Here is a 14,328-nt window from a genome sequence, read left to right as displayed (position 1 = left end):
TGACCTTTGGAATGGGTTGCTTTCAGATGTTGTAGGGGCAGTAAATTTAAGTGAGTTTAAGAAGATGCTTGATAAGTATATAAATGATAAAGGCTGACTTTAAATTTTTTTAAAGTTATTTATTTTAACTTAGAGGATGGAACAGCAGAGATGGACCAATAGGTCCCATGTTGTTCCAAAACATTATGTTACATATATGATGTATATTATGATACTGCGTGGAACATTCTTTAAATGTGTAGTATATTTTGCAGGCTAAAGAACACACCATGTTGTATAATACATTGCTCGGTGTCCCCTGGTTGGACAGCAGTAAGTTTAAGGATTTACAACACTACAATCTGTGGTCTGATACCCTGTGGTGGACACAGCAAATAGCCCAATGTGACTTTGCTCTAAAACAAACAAACATTGCTCAGTTATAAGTATTTTGCTTTTTATAGCACATACCCTGGTGACTAATCTCATGATGTGTGTGTGTGTGTGAGAGAGAGAGGGGAGGGGTTATAAGGTAAGTTTAATTTTATTTGTCATAGCCGGACTGTAATGCTTGATGTTTAGGTGGCTTGTTGATGGTCACGTTATGTATTTTGATACATGGTGTGATTTTTTTATACTTTGCACATAAACAACCTAAAGAGTAATAGGATGTTTGAGCTAATTTATCAATCTATAAACATGCTATAGAAGTATGGAATTGAGGAGAAAAACAAAGATATTCACAAATACTTCATTTATTAATGACCATGGTTTTGCCAGTAAAGACATCATCAAGTATCAGTGCTATAGAAGTGTTTTTGTTGAATATTCTTAGCTGATGATATTTTACTTATTTTGGTGTGGTAAGACTGAAGGCTGAAGTGATATTTTAAAATTATGTTGTTTTAACATTGTTGATAAAGTAACAACCAACCAGTCAGATCATTTGAGAATATCAGTGGACTCTTCACTTCAAATATGTAATTTTATCATAAAAAACTTACACGGGGGGGCCCAACCACCCATAAATTTGTTAAAAAGTATGCTAATTTAACCAAACCACACAGACAACTTTGTTATTTAAACCATTTTATTATATAATAACAATTAAAAGAGCCAATACCATAGTATTCACACTTAACTGAATTTGTATTGTTTGAAATTGCAGTCCTCAGTTGGTCACAATATGTGTTTTGCTACCTAATAAAATTATACTTTTCATATTGCAGTCCTGTTGGTAGCACCTCTAACTAGTCACTGGATATAGCTTGAAAATTATATAACCAACTTTTATAATAAGAAAGACTGATTCACAAAATCCTTAATTACTTTTCCACTGATGAAACAATGCATTCTAATCTTTGTAATTGAACCATATGAAAAGTATATTTAATCAGCTATACTGATTACCAGAAGATGTTTAGTTTGCTCTAAGTACACAGTTTACTGTGATCAGAAGTTAATATTAATTAGATTACAGCAATCCAAGGACCATACTTCACCAACATCTTTTCTTTAATAAATGCCTTTCAAAAAATTATTACAACATGTTGTTTCCACAGTGTCAGTTTGAGTGTTTCTATCTGTCCAGAAAAAAAACCATTCAGTTAAAAAGTATAAAAAAAATAAAACATTGTTTGTTTTATATAATTTACTAAATATTGATCATATATATATATATATATAGAAAAAAAGAACTTTACTTATTTAATTGTACAGAAAAAAAGTAGGGAGGAAACACGAGGAGCTGGGAGTGGTGTGGAGTTTCTGGTAAATAAGCCATATGTTGATGGTCCTGGTGGAAGTGGGCAATATACTCACAAAATTTATCACATTGGCAGCCATTTACCAGGTGAGCTTTATTTTTTAGTCCACTTTTTGATAAAGTTAAAAAAGAAATAAAGGTGGTGCATTACATACCCACTCCCTACAAAAACATCTTTACAATAGTAAGCAAGTTTAAGATCAGTGATTTATCAGTGTGATATTTTCAGGTGAAATAATTTTCCTACAAGTATCAGATAGTTAGACCTGCACATTCAAACAGGAAATAAGGATGGTATTCTGTGTTTGATAATTTGACTGAGTTTTTAAGTTGCATGAGAAATAAACAGATTGGATAGTTTTGATGGACAGTGAAAATAATCTTCATTTAGACAAAAAAAAATGTGTTTACCCCTGTGTAGACAAGTGGACTATAATATCTACTGAATCAGTGAATAGCTCATTAGTTTTCCATCTCTGCCAAACTAGTCACAATGAAAACTAGGGTAGAACTTAACCATGAAAGAATGCCTGGATTCAACAGGTAGACTCAGTTTATTTGTAAAGTTGACAGTATCATCTCATGAACTTTGTTTTCTCACAGCATTTGTTAGCTGTAACATTCAGACAATGTCAACTCAGCCAGCAAGTCCTTTCAACCCAAATGCTACATCTCTCGGTCAGAATAGACATTATCTGCTATAGAGAACAAAGCAACTAGAACAAGACAATCTCAACAACTTTTTGGGCTACATGGTTATGCTAACACTGTTACAAACTAAATAAATGAAAATTTTTTTTAAATCCTACATAACTAAAGCAGATAGAAAACAGATAATATGCCTGGATATCACATCACCATAAAACTCGTATATTATCTCTTTGTTTGGTGAGTTTGCGATATAGCAAGTTTTGTTCAATTTGGTTAATTTTTTTTTTTTTTAGTTTTATTTTTCTATAATTCAAAATATATTGCACAGACCACAAAGAACATTCTGTCTGAGCTTCCAAGGCCAGAGCATGGTCCAGTAGTTAGCATGTTGGATTAGGGATCTGAGGGTCTAGGGTTCAAGTTGTATTTCAAACAAACACACTTCAGCTGTGGTTGTGTTAAAAATTGACAATCAGCCCTGCTATTTGATGAAAGTAGTCACCTTTGGTGGCAGGTGCTGCCTACTGAATGCCTTTTCTCTTGTCACAGCTAAAAATTAGGTACAGCTATGCCTAAACCATTGGGGTCTCTGACCCATTATGTGCATATAGTGCTGTTTAGTTAAATAAACAGTCCAACAGTCTAATACTAGTACTTTTAGTATTGGAATTAATGGCCTTCAAACTTTAAGTGTCAGTAAATAGTTAGTCTGAAAAGAGGTGTTTTAATTACTTTAGCTCTTTGAAAAAATTCAGAAACACCAATAAAATAATTCATAATTCTTATCATAAGTGTAAGTAATTATAGTAAATCAGAACTCAGTTCCTTTAAATTGATAACCCATTATATTGCTTTGTGCTAAAAAGAAAAACAAATCATCCACTAAGGTGACCCCTCAATGCAAAGAAATGAAAAACAAATGTTTTTATCACCACATTCAATCTACATAATAATACCTGAAAAGAAAGTTTTAAAGAAGCATAATTGGATTGTTGGAGGTACAGTTCCTTAGAGAATTCAGTTATTTTTTTGTTTTATTTAATACACATGGAATAATTTTGTTTGTTCTAGCTTTCCCTTTTGAACTGAGACTTTTATATTAATGAATTTATGCTCAGTAATGGCTATTTCTAATAGTCAGAAGTCTCTCCTTCATTATTTAAAAAACTTTAAAGGTATCTGTCAAAGTAAATGTTAAAATTATGAAATGCTAATGAATATGAACATTTTTTATGCAATGTTTCAGAAATTTGTTGAATGTTATGATGTGGGTAGCAAGACTTGGATCTAGGAAAATTTAGCCATCAAAAACACAATAATAATTTGTGAAATAGGTAATGCTGACATACTACCGCAATGAATTTAGGCATCAACCCTTTTATGCTAATGTCATAGAAAAAACCTATTCTGCTGTGAGAAAGATGGATTAGATTATATTGTATGAAAATTATTAACATTGATTGACATTTATATGAATCTCGGGTGGGATTTAATTAAATAAACTTTGAAAACCTCCTCTCAACAAATGCAACAGTCACTGAAACTTTAAGTAATGCCCTGAAAGTAATGCACACATTGGAATGTATTGCTGCTAAACCATTTTTGAATAAAGAATCAAGTGTCTTTGTGAGAATTGTAGCTAGACTTTGAAGCTGAATCCTAAACCGATTCCACGAACGTCTGATGTAGCTTTATTGATGCTGGATAAGTACAACAGTTAAATCCATGTGCACTTTTACTAGTTTGTTGTGGATTACTCTAATCCATTCACTGCAGCTGGGATATATATTTCCCAGTGCAAGAATTTGTAACATTACAAGGTCCAAATAATGACAATCATAAGAAACATAAAGTCCATTTGACTTGTTTGCTACAACCAAGATTACACACCTTTGTGTTGACTTTACATATTTGCCTCAATTTCACATCTCATGACTTGGCAGTCTTTGAACAGTATTTCATGAAACATAAGGTCTTCAAGAATTACTCTGATAGAGAATAACTTGTGGACTCCTTGACATTAATAGAGGAAATGAGCATAATTTACCTCCATTCCTTAGACATTCACCCATTTTAAAAGTACCAGTGACTACTCTTGGTAATTTAATGTCAGGAGTTAAGTCCACCATTACAGAGTAGTACTTCACACGTTTAATACTTAGAGCAGTGCATTAATGATTTCATTTTAGAGCATCTGTAATAGCTCATTCTGGACTTCATGACTCACATAATCTTGACTTACTTCATTTTTACAAACCTACAAATATGTTAACTTATTATGGAAGTGGATTGTATGCTGTCCGTTTGTTGTTCAGATTTATCGCCAACAAGTCACAGACACCTTCTGTAAAGAATCTGGCCCCATAAAACTGACATTTGGTGAGGAAGTCAGGATTATACAATGGTAACAGGTGGTGAAAAAAGACGTGAATGACAACGGAAATAAGTAGGCCTATATAGGCACGTCTGTAGTGGTGACAAAAATATTGAAGTTTACAATCATGGAATCAAATTTTGCCATCTATTCCACTTCAGCTAAAGTATTTCCATTTCTAAGGTGGTTTAATCTATTACTAGTTCCATGAAAAAATTGATTTCTCTCTGTAAATAGCAATGATAGCTATTCTGATTATTCTGTTATATATGCCTGTTAAATGATTTAATTTTGATTAAAGCTTAAACTTGTGCTGTACTATCTACTGTAGGATTAAGTTTCAATTGGAGATATAATTTTTCCATTTCATAAGGCATTTTATTTGTAAACTGGTTTTCTAATGAGATTCTAGAATTTTTGAATACTTTGTCAGAAGCATAAACTTTCATTAGTCATTAGCATTTACTTGTTACCAAACAGTTAGTTTACTCAGACCATGGAAGTGGCACCTTATCCATGTTTTTTATTTTCCAAAAATAGTTATCATCTAATCATCTTCCAGGCTGACTTTCCTTAAGTAGAAAAATAACTTGTATAAGGCCATGTTTTACAATCACAATTCTTGATTGGTCATCTATATTTTGTGGCCATGAACCAATATCTCAAGTTTCAAGTACCTGTATTTTGTCAATAATTTGTCAATTGGTATTATATTAGCAGAATGTTCTTCTTTAAACAAATACCTGTATTTTGGTATTATCTTTGTTATTTTTTTTCTTCAAAATGAGGAACATCCTTTTCTGTTACTTGGATGTTTTTTCTTCTGTATTGGTCATCACTTTCTGTAAATTCATTGTCAACTGTTGCTTCTACCTCTATGCTTTTTATTATATATGGGCTCTCTCTGATTTCTTTCCTCTCTGTTCTTTGGCAATTCAATAAAATTAAATTTATGATTACTTTTTGTTTTACTGAGTTGACACAATAAAGTAAAAACAAAAATGATATAAATAATTTGTATTAAATATGCTGCATGTTTGAGGTAAAATCAAATAACTCATAACCTTTGACATTAATTGAAATGCTCATTAGGTCCTGATGGCTTGAGGCCATTCAAACTTTAGTTCACCCTTAGGTAGCGGGAATATAAGGTACTAACAAGTGGCCTTACATATTGTTTATTTCAGTCTCTGTCAACATGCAAAGTCTATGTTGCTTTATATTGTTGCTCTTCTGTTTTTGTTTTTTTATACTATTTTGTCAACTAAAAGTCACTTTAAGAATTTACACAGTTGTTTATTATTTCTTTTGAGAATAACAAACAAGCAATAATTAAATTTGAATAATTTAACTCATCTCTAAAGGTTGGGCAATAATTACTAGCTTTTAAGTAAAGTATAGTTTACTATTTATTTGTAGCTCATCTGATGTTATAATTAATACTTGGATTATTACTTATGGATTATTCCTTTAAAAGCTACAAATTTTAAAATCAAGGTATTTACTGATTATATAAATAACTAATAATCAGATGTGTCAAGTTTAAAGTGCTGGAATTGTCTTCTTATATTGACATTCAACCTGAAAATATGGGTGAGGTGAATTTTATTGTGAAAGAGGTAAAATGTTAACTCTGTCTGTTCACTGAACAAGTTGGTTTTAAAAGTTTGTTTACACCCTACGACATCATAGATTTTTGATTATTGAATTGTTCCTTCTAGGTTGGCTGAAAGCATTACTTCCAAAATCTGCCTTGACAGTTGAGGAAGAAGCTTGGAATGCCTATCCATACACCAAAACTCGTTACACTTGTCCATTTATCGAGAAGTTCTACCTTGAGATTGAAACTAAGTACTTCAATGATGCAGGGCATCAGGAAAATGTTTTCAGTCTTTCTTCTGCTGAAGCACGTAGCAGAATTATTGGTAAGACTTATCTGTTTTATCACACATTATAAATAAAGCAGAATGGTAAATGCAGTGGATCATATGACATTAAAAATCCTATCCTATAGTTTTAAATTTTTCAGTAAATTGTACAACACCTAATGACTAGGACAGTAACTTCTGTCTGTTGTTAGTTTATTATCATGAATAGCTACCATTAATCAGTGTTAATGAAAAATTTTAACAAGATTTTTTGACGGTAGGGTGGGTCATCTTTGAAATCAGTAATACAGTTGACTACCTTGACAGCATCTATGATTATAAAATGAACAATGTCTTGAACATTATGTTTAGTTAAAGTGTAACATAAAACTTTTATATAAGATTTGTGATATGATAAACATGAATGAGACTGTGTTAAAATATTAGTTTTACAAATAGACTAACATTAACCTTATCTCACAGAAACATGACTGTTATTGCAAATGAATCAAATAAAGTATTTATGAAATATAGTAGAATACAAATCTAAATAACCTATAAACCACTTAGTATGTTAAGATTCTTTCTACACTACTGACTAAGATATTCTTAAAGTACAGAAATTGTGTGTATTGTGATTGGTTCATTACAAATATGGTTAAAAATATTCTACATAGTTTTTTTCTATTTGAGAAATTAAAATTGAATAGATTAACAAATCATTGCATTTCTTTATTCTTTTTTTTTATGATGTTTCAATGGATAACTTAATTTAATTTCATTAATGTACCACTATGATGATCAATATAAATGTCTTTTTTTGTGGTTGCTCTGTATGCTGTTTAGCATTCATTTAACTTATACCATGTGCATTAACAATACAAATTTTATAATATAACAGACCAATTTCTCTCTCCACTTGTTTTTCAGTATTTGATAATAGATTCTTCAGTATTTTTGGATATATCTCAAACTAATTGAATATGGTAATACCCCCAAATGATAATTTTTTTAGGTATACATTGATGAATGTATTTAATCTTTACAGTAACTTAATTTAAATTTGTAATAAATCTGAATCAGTGGCATTACTGACTTGGTTATATTATTTTAAGCCAAGACCTGTTTTTAAAATCTTTAAATATGGTTTGCTTAATTAAATATAATGTAATAAGTTAACACAGTTACAATAAAAATGTTAGACATTTAGCTAGTGCACACAATTATTTTATGCATCTATATATTAATGCATGAAAATTAACATTCTTTTTGAATAGTAGTCATGGTGGTAAACCATTTATTTTTATTTTTCAATTGCAAGAATTACAAACTTAACATCTGTTCTCAATAACTGTGTATCATTTGACAACTTCATGTTTAATTTTCAGATTACATTGATGTTGTGAAGGATCAACTTCATGGATCTGACTATAAACGAGAAGAAGATCCCAAGTACTATGTATCCCAATGTACAGGACGGGGTCCTCTCACAGAAAATTGGGTCAGTGAATACTGGGAAGCCTGTAATGGTAAAGAAACTCCCCTTTCAGATGGGAAGGCCATCATGTGTGCATATAAATTATGTCGGGTTGAGTTCAGGTACTGGGGAATGCAAAGCAAGATTGAAAAGTTTATTCATGATGTAGGTAAGTAGTTATTTTTCTTTAAATATTTGACTGTATAAATAGTTAAGTTTTTCCATTGGCTGTTATTAAATGAAGTAAGATTGTAATTTAAAATTTTTCTTTACCTTGTACAAGACAATAGTTTGACAGAAGAGATTTTAAAAGTCCATTTTATATATATATATATATTGCCCCACTGTTAGCACTTGTATACTGAGACTGTATTGTTTTCAGTGTATCTAAATATTTATGTTGACATAATTGTGCTAAATATAGAATACAGTCATTTAAAAAAACTGTTAAAAACTAATTTTCATAAAATTTAAAAAATTTTCTTTTAAAGCTGTGTGTGATTGTTAGATATTACATGAGAATTTCTACAGTAGAATCTTTGTTTAAGCTTTTGCCATTTTAAGCAAAGTAAACCTGTGTTTCTTTTTACTATTAAGTAGTTAACTGTGTGGTAACATAAATCTAGAATCATTAAATCTAAATTCACCTAGAAAATGACTAAAAAAATGTAGTCTTCTGTTTATAAGTTTTCTTAAATGTACTAGATGACTACTACTATAGGCAATTTTTTTATAATCCATATGTGCATCAATTAGGAAAAGAATTGTCAGAAATAAAAGAGATGAAATCTTACAGAGAGAGTCTGCATGAATACCCTTTAAATCATTGTGAAAACTCTTTAATTAAAATACTTAATATTTTTGTATGGCATAGAAACAGTACTGTTTTTGTAATTAATGTTTAATATATTGGGACATAATATATTGTTCTGGCATGACTTAATCTGCAGATTGTGAGAGTGAAACTCATCACCAAACATGCCTTAATCTGCAGATTGTGAGAGTGAAACCCAGCACCAAACATGTCTTAATCTGCAGATTGTGAGAGTGAAACCCAGCACCAAACATGCCTTAATCTGCAGATTGTGAGAGTGAAACCCAGCACCAAACATGTCTTATTGGCCATGGGGGTGTTGTAATGTGACAGACATTTCAACTGTTTGTTCATAAAAAAGAGTAGCCTAAAAGTTGGTGATAGGTGCTGTTGATCAATTGCCATCCCTCTGGTGGACAGTTGAAAATTAGAAACAGCAGCAAATAGCCTTAATAGCTTTTTCATAACTAAACAAACAGAATATGTTAAAATGAAATAATACATTTGAGTGATTGCACAATGAATATTTAAAAACTTTGAAAATTAAGATTAATATTGTTTTCAAAAGTTCTTGAGGTAATATTTACAGAACTGAATATTTGATTTTACAGGTATAAGATTTTGTGCATCATGTTTTAATAACAGTTGAACCTTTAAGTCGTTTAGATTTTATGGTTACGAACTATTAAGAATTAGTTAATAGTACAAAATTGTTTTAGTATTTTTAATGTCTTTTTATCTAGATTTTCTTTGTTACTTGTTTGTTTGTGATTGAAAGCATGCTTCCTGTATTGTAGCTCTGAGAAAAACAATGGTAAGGGCACACAAGCAGGCATGGGTGTGGCAAGATGAGTGGGTAAATTTGACAATGGAAGATATTCGTCAAATGGAGAAAGAAACACAAGAACTCCTTGCCAAGGCCATGTCATCAGCTTCAGGTGAATCTGTAGGAGAAGATAATGGGGATACATCAAAGCCAGAGAATGCTCTGCATACCAGTCCTTCTAGCCTTTCTGGACAAGAAGTAGATTTAAATGTTATTGACAAGGACAAGGACATTGGTGTGAACCAGGACTTGAGAACTTGTCCTTCAAGAAACAGGAGCCCTTCTCCCCACAAAAGACCTTCTTTCCTGGCTTCTCAGGAAGTGCCCACCTCAAAAGAAACATACATAACAGAAAATAGTAGAAAAAAAAATTGGTCTAGAAGTAGCTCAAAGTCAGCCCTTCATTCACCAGGTTAGTTGAGAGTGTATTATAGTAAAACTTCATTTCAAATAATGCTAAAACCAGAATTGCTATTGACTGTCAGACACAGCAATTAGTTTGTTTTTATTTGCTTTTTCAGGACATTTATTGCTACCTTTACATGAATGGTATTTGTTCAGCAGAATCAGCCCTTTATCTGATAAAGTTTTACTGTTAATTTAATATTAAATTGAAAATTACCTTTCCTTTAAATTTAAATGTTTTCTGTTGGCTGGATGTTTCCTTGTAGTCTGGTTTGGAATTAGGGATAGCACCAGGCTACCTTTACTGTGTACTGGCCAATATGCTGCAACAGGACTCCACTAACATGTAAATCATTAAAATTTGGTGTGCTGAAAAATAATCATTAGTTTTTTTTTACTTCTTTTTGAAATTGGTTATGGTAGCCTTCTAGCTAGTATTTCTTCTCATTTCATTTGCTATTTTAATATTGAAATCTTTATGCAGTTAATTAGCTTAAATATAGGTTGTATTATTTATAGTGACTAATTGACCTAACTTTATTGTACTCCCCCATCAGTTGGAGAACCTAAATGGTAGGTTACTTCAAAAAATCATAACCAGTAAGTACTTGAAGATTAGTGTTTAGTTTTTAATTATAAGAAAGATTAAATCCTTCTATGATTTAGTTGTAATTTTTGTATTTGGTAGAACTAGGTTAAAAACATTACTGAACTTTGCTTTAGATTAAAGTTTCTTGAACTCTTGCATCATGCTCTTTATACAGATTAAACAATAAAATAAATATTTAGATGAGTGTGGTATATTATATGAAGTAATTTCTAACATTAAGTTTTTTCGTGTTTTTGTTTCTAAATTTTTTACTCATTGCTTTAATTCAGAGTTTAAGACTATTTTATCAAACAGAATATTTGAATTTCTTTTATCTATTGTTTATTTTTGTGGATTAGAACTTTAGGTTTTATAACAGTCAGCTTATTTTTACCTAAGACTCAAATTTTTTGGACTACAAAAGCTTCTATAATTGATGAAATAGATATGGGTGATTTATGATATGTGTAAGTAAATTTTCCTATATATTCATACAGATGGCAGCTCAATAAAAAGCTTTGACATTCAGATGGCAAACTGGAGGATGGAGAGTATTGTAAGGGATTCAGGCTCAAGCTCTGAGGATGAATTCTTTGATGCTGAGGGTATGAAGCTAATAGGAATTTCTTGTTTATGCAATATTTTTTATTTTGTTATAAAATTTTCATTCTAAGATCTTTTATAAATGTTTAAAATTAGAATTTAAACACTTTTTTTTGAAAATGAAAACAGAATTATTATATTATTTTATTACAAGTTACAGCTTTTACAATAAGGAAGATTTGTTTGTAGAGCAGGTACAACGTTTTGATCCCCGATGCGATCATTCTTGTGTACTTGAGAATGATCACACCGGGAATCAAAATGTTGTACCTGTTCTAAAAACAAATCTACCTTACAGTAAAAGCTGTAACCTGTAGTAAAATAATACATAATCAGTAAGTAAGCTCAATATAAGAGTTTCATAATTACTTTATTTAATAACTAATTTCTATTATTCATATTTCTTAATTTTTTATAGAAATTCGACTTTGTTCTTCAAAAACAAAATATTAAAAATAAGTTTACAAAATATTATCCACTGAGTAATATGTTATCTTTTAATAAAACATTGAGACCTCTTAAAATAGGAACCAGGTGTTACATTAATGTAACTACATATTTTAATTATCTTGCATTTTTAAATTCTTACTTATTTTCCTTCTGAATAGATCAATCACAAGTTGTTAGTCTGGCAAAGTGGAGCTCACTGGAGATGCTCTCTAGTGAAGAAGGAAAGGATTCAGAAGAGACAGTGAATATCTGTGATGGTAGGCACATCTTTCCCCATAAAAGAAAGAGAAGACATAAAAAAGTACACTGCAGCAATTGCTGTCATCACCACAGTGGTAATAAAGTAGAGGAACTGAGGTGTCTTCAGTTGACAAAAACTCTGATCACTGTGGGTTTTCAGGTTTCATCTGGTTATCCTAACTGTTGCCATTTTAAGATTAACCTAAAATGTCCTATGTTTCATTTTAAAAGATTTGATCCATGTATACTACAAACACATTCAAAATTAGGTACATTTTGCACAGCTAGGTTTACCAATAACAAACCCCAAACAAAACCCTCTTGCACTGCTGTTCAGACTAGGAGTGACACAGGACTTTTTAACTACAAGATTTTTACCATAAGGAATCCAAAGCCTGTTGTTAATGTATCATCACTCAATTTCACGACTTTTAAGAAAGAAGGAAAAAAACCTATAAGCAGCTGTCACCATGCCTTTATGTAGTGTTTTTGGTAAAGTAAAATTCACAATAGTAGAAGTTAATCACATGCATTTGTTGTTTCGTGTCATAAAGGTAATTTATCGTAAACATGAGTCTTGTAGTATTGATTAATTTATGAACAAAATTGGTTGGAAAAGTTATTTAACATTAAAGTGTGTAAAAGAAAAGGCTTAGCTAGCCAGTAATAACTGTTAGCATTCTAACTTCATAAGTATGATACTAATAAATTAATAAAGTCAAAAACATTGATGTATGAGTGATTTGTTGGATTTTTTAAAGTCTTTTTTTTTTACATTTAATATATGTAGAACATTTTTTTGAGGGGGGAAGGGCATTCTATAAAGGTAAGTATACAGCAAAATAATGAAGATCATCATTATTGGAAAGTAACAATTTTTTATTTTCTAAGTGTAGTTATTGGATAAAACTAATTGCTATAATAAGTAATAAATATTTTAAAATATTTCTAATACATTGCAATTTTTGAATACCTGGAATAACTGTTTCCAGTCTACTAATTGAAAATTGATATTATTACTCAGTAAAGTCTTTATTACAACTAAGCTTTTAAATTTTGTCCTTTTAAATGCATAAAGTAAACATTTTGGCACTGTAGAAATTGCAAGTGATTTTTATAGAAAAATAATTTGCAGTTACAATAATTGTTTTGGCATGAACTGAAGGTTTGATATGGAAACCATATATTTAGATGAAATAATTGTAGAAAAGAAGAAACATCTTGGCATTATGCAAAATACAAATATAAAGTACTAAAAGTACATGTTAACTAGACTTTTTAGCATGAAAAACGCCCCCCAGTGGCACAACGGTGTGTCAGCAGACTTCAACGCTAGAAACCGGGTTTCGATACCCATGGTGGGCAGAGCACAGATAGCCCATTATGTAGCTTTGTGTTTAACTTCAAACAAACAAACATGAAAAACATTTAGACTTTTTTCAGAATCACTTTATTTGATAATTAATTTCTGTTATTCATATTTCTTAATTTATGTGTAGAAATTCGACTTTGTTCTTCAAAAACAAAATATAAAAAAATATATTTACAAAACCGAGTAATAAAACTTTTACTGTAAATGTAATTAAGTTCAGCAAAAATTTGTTAATACTGATATATTTCATTTTTAGTAAGAAATTTGATTTAGATATTTGCAAATTATCAAGTATATTTTCTGTTTACAGTAGAAAGTATTCATTTCTTTAACAGATTTATCAGTTGATTTAACTCTTTTAAACCCATAATTTTTTGTGCATTCTGCCAGAATTATTTTCATGATTTCCTAATAATTATCACCATACTTTATAAAATTTCAATTTTCATAATTTTGTGAATAATAACATGGTTTGTATAACTTTTCAGCCAAAGAGACATAAATGTTATTAGAAGCTATCACTGTCTGATGGGTAGATCGGGATTTTTTGGCCAGATGCTGGCAGCATCCACTTGGGTTTAAGGAGTTAAGGCTTTTTTTTTCTTTACTAGTGCAGCTTTATTTATTTTAGCACTAGTACATCATTGAAATATGTTTTTGTATGTGTAAGTAAATTTTAAAACAATATTACTGAAGTAACTTACAACATATATTTGTAATATTTTGTTTTCATTAATCTGTAGTTAACTGTATTTTCACCAGGTTGCTAAATTAGGTTTAAAATTGTTTTTGTATCTTTATTGTTACCAATATTTTGAAAACTTAAGGTTGTGGTTTTAAGAACTTATTTATAATATTAAATTGTTTTTAAGCTCAAAAATTTATGAGGTCTTCCATATTTTTTTCCCCTCCATT

General features: G+C 30.5%; 1 protein-coding gene across 6 annotated transcripts in view; it reads left to right on the top strand.

The window, feature by feature from the left end:
* Positions 1-14,328, top strand: part of LOC106478775 (protein retinal degeneration B-like) — a 108,805-nt gene that overhangs the window by 57,273 nt on the left and 37,204 nt on the right. For all 6 annotated transcript variants that reach the window (XM_022382421.1, XM_013939338.2, XM_022382423.1 and 3 more), the window contains exons 3-8: positions 1,699-1,831; positions 6,491-6,694; positions 8,026-8,283; positions 9,726-10,166; positions 11,246-11,353; positions 11,960-12,058. In XM_022382421.1, coding sequence (XP_022238129.1) covers positions 1,699-1,831; positions 6,491-6,694; positions 8,026-8,283; positions 9,726-10,166; positions 11,246-11,353; positions 11,960-12,058 — 1,243 coding nt within the window. The remainder of the gene's footprint in view (positions 1-1,698; positions 1,832-6,490; positions 6,695-8,025; positions 8,284-9,725; positions 10,167-11,245; positions 11,354-11,959; positions 12,059-14,328) is intronic.

The sequence above is a fragment of the Limulus polyphemus genome, unplaced genomic scaffold (genome assembly GCF_000517525.1).
Source record: "Limulus polyphemus unplaced genomic scaffold, Limulus_polyphemus-2.1.2 Scaffold248, whole genome shotgun sequence".
Taxonomy (NCBI): domain Eukaryota; kingdom Metazoa; phylum Arthropoda; class Merostomata; order Xiphosura; family Limulidae; genus Limulus; species Limulus polyphemus.
This window is presented reverse-complemented; position numbering and strand designations above follow the sequence as displayed.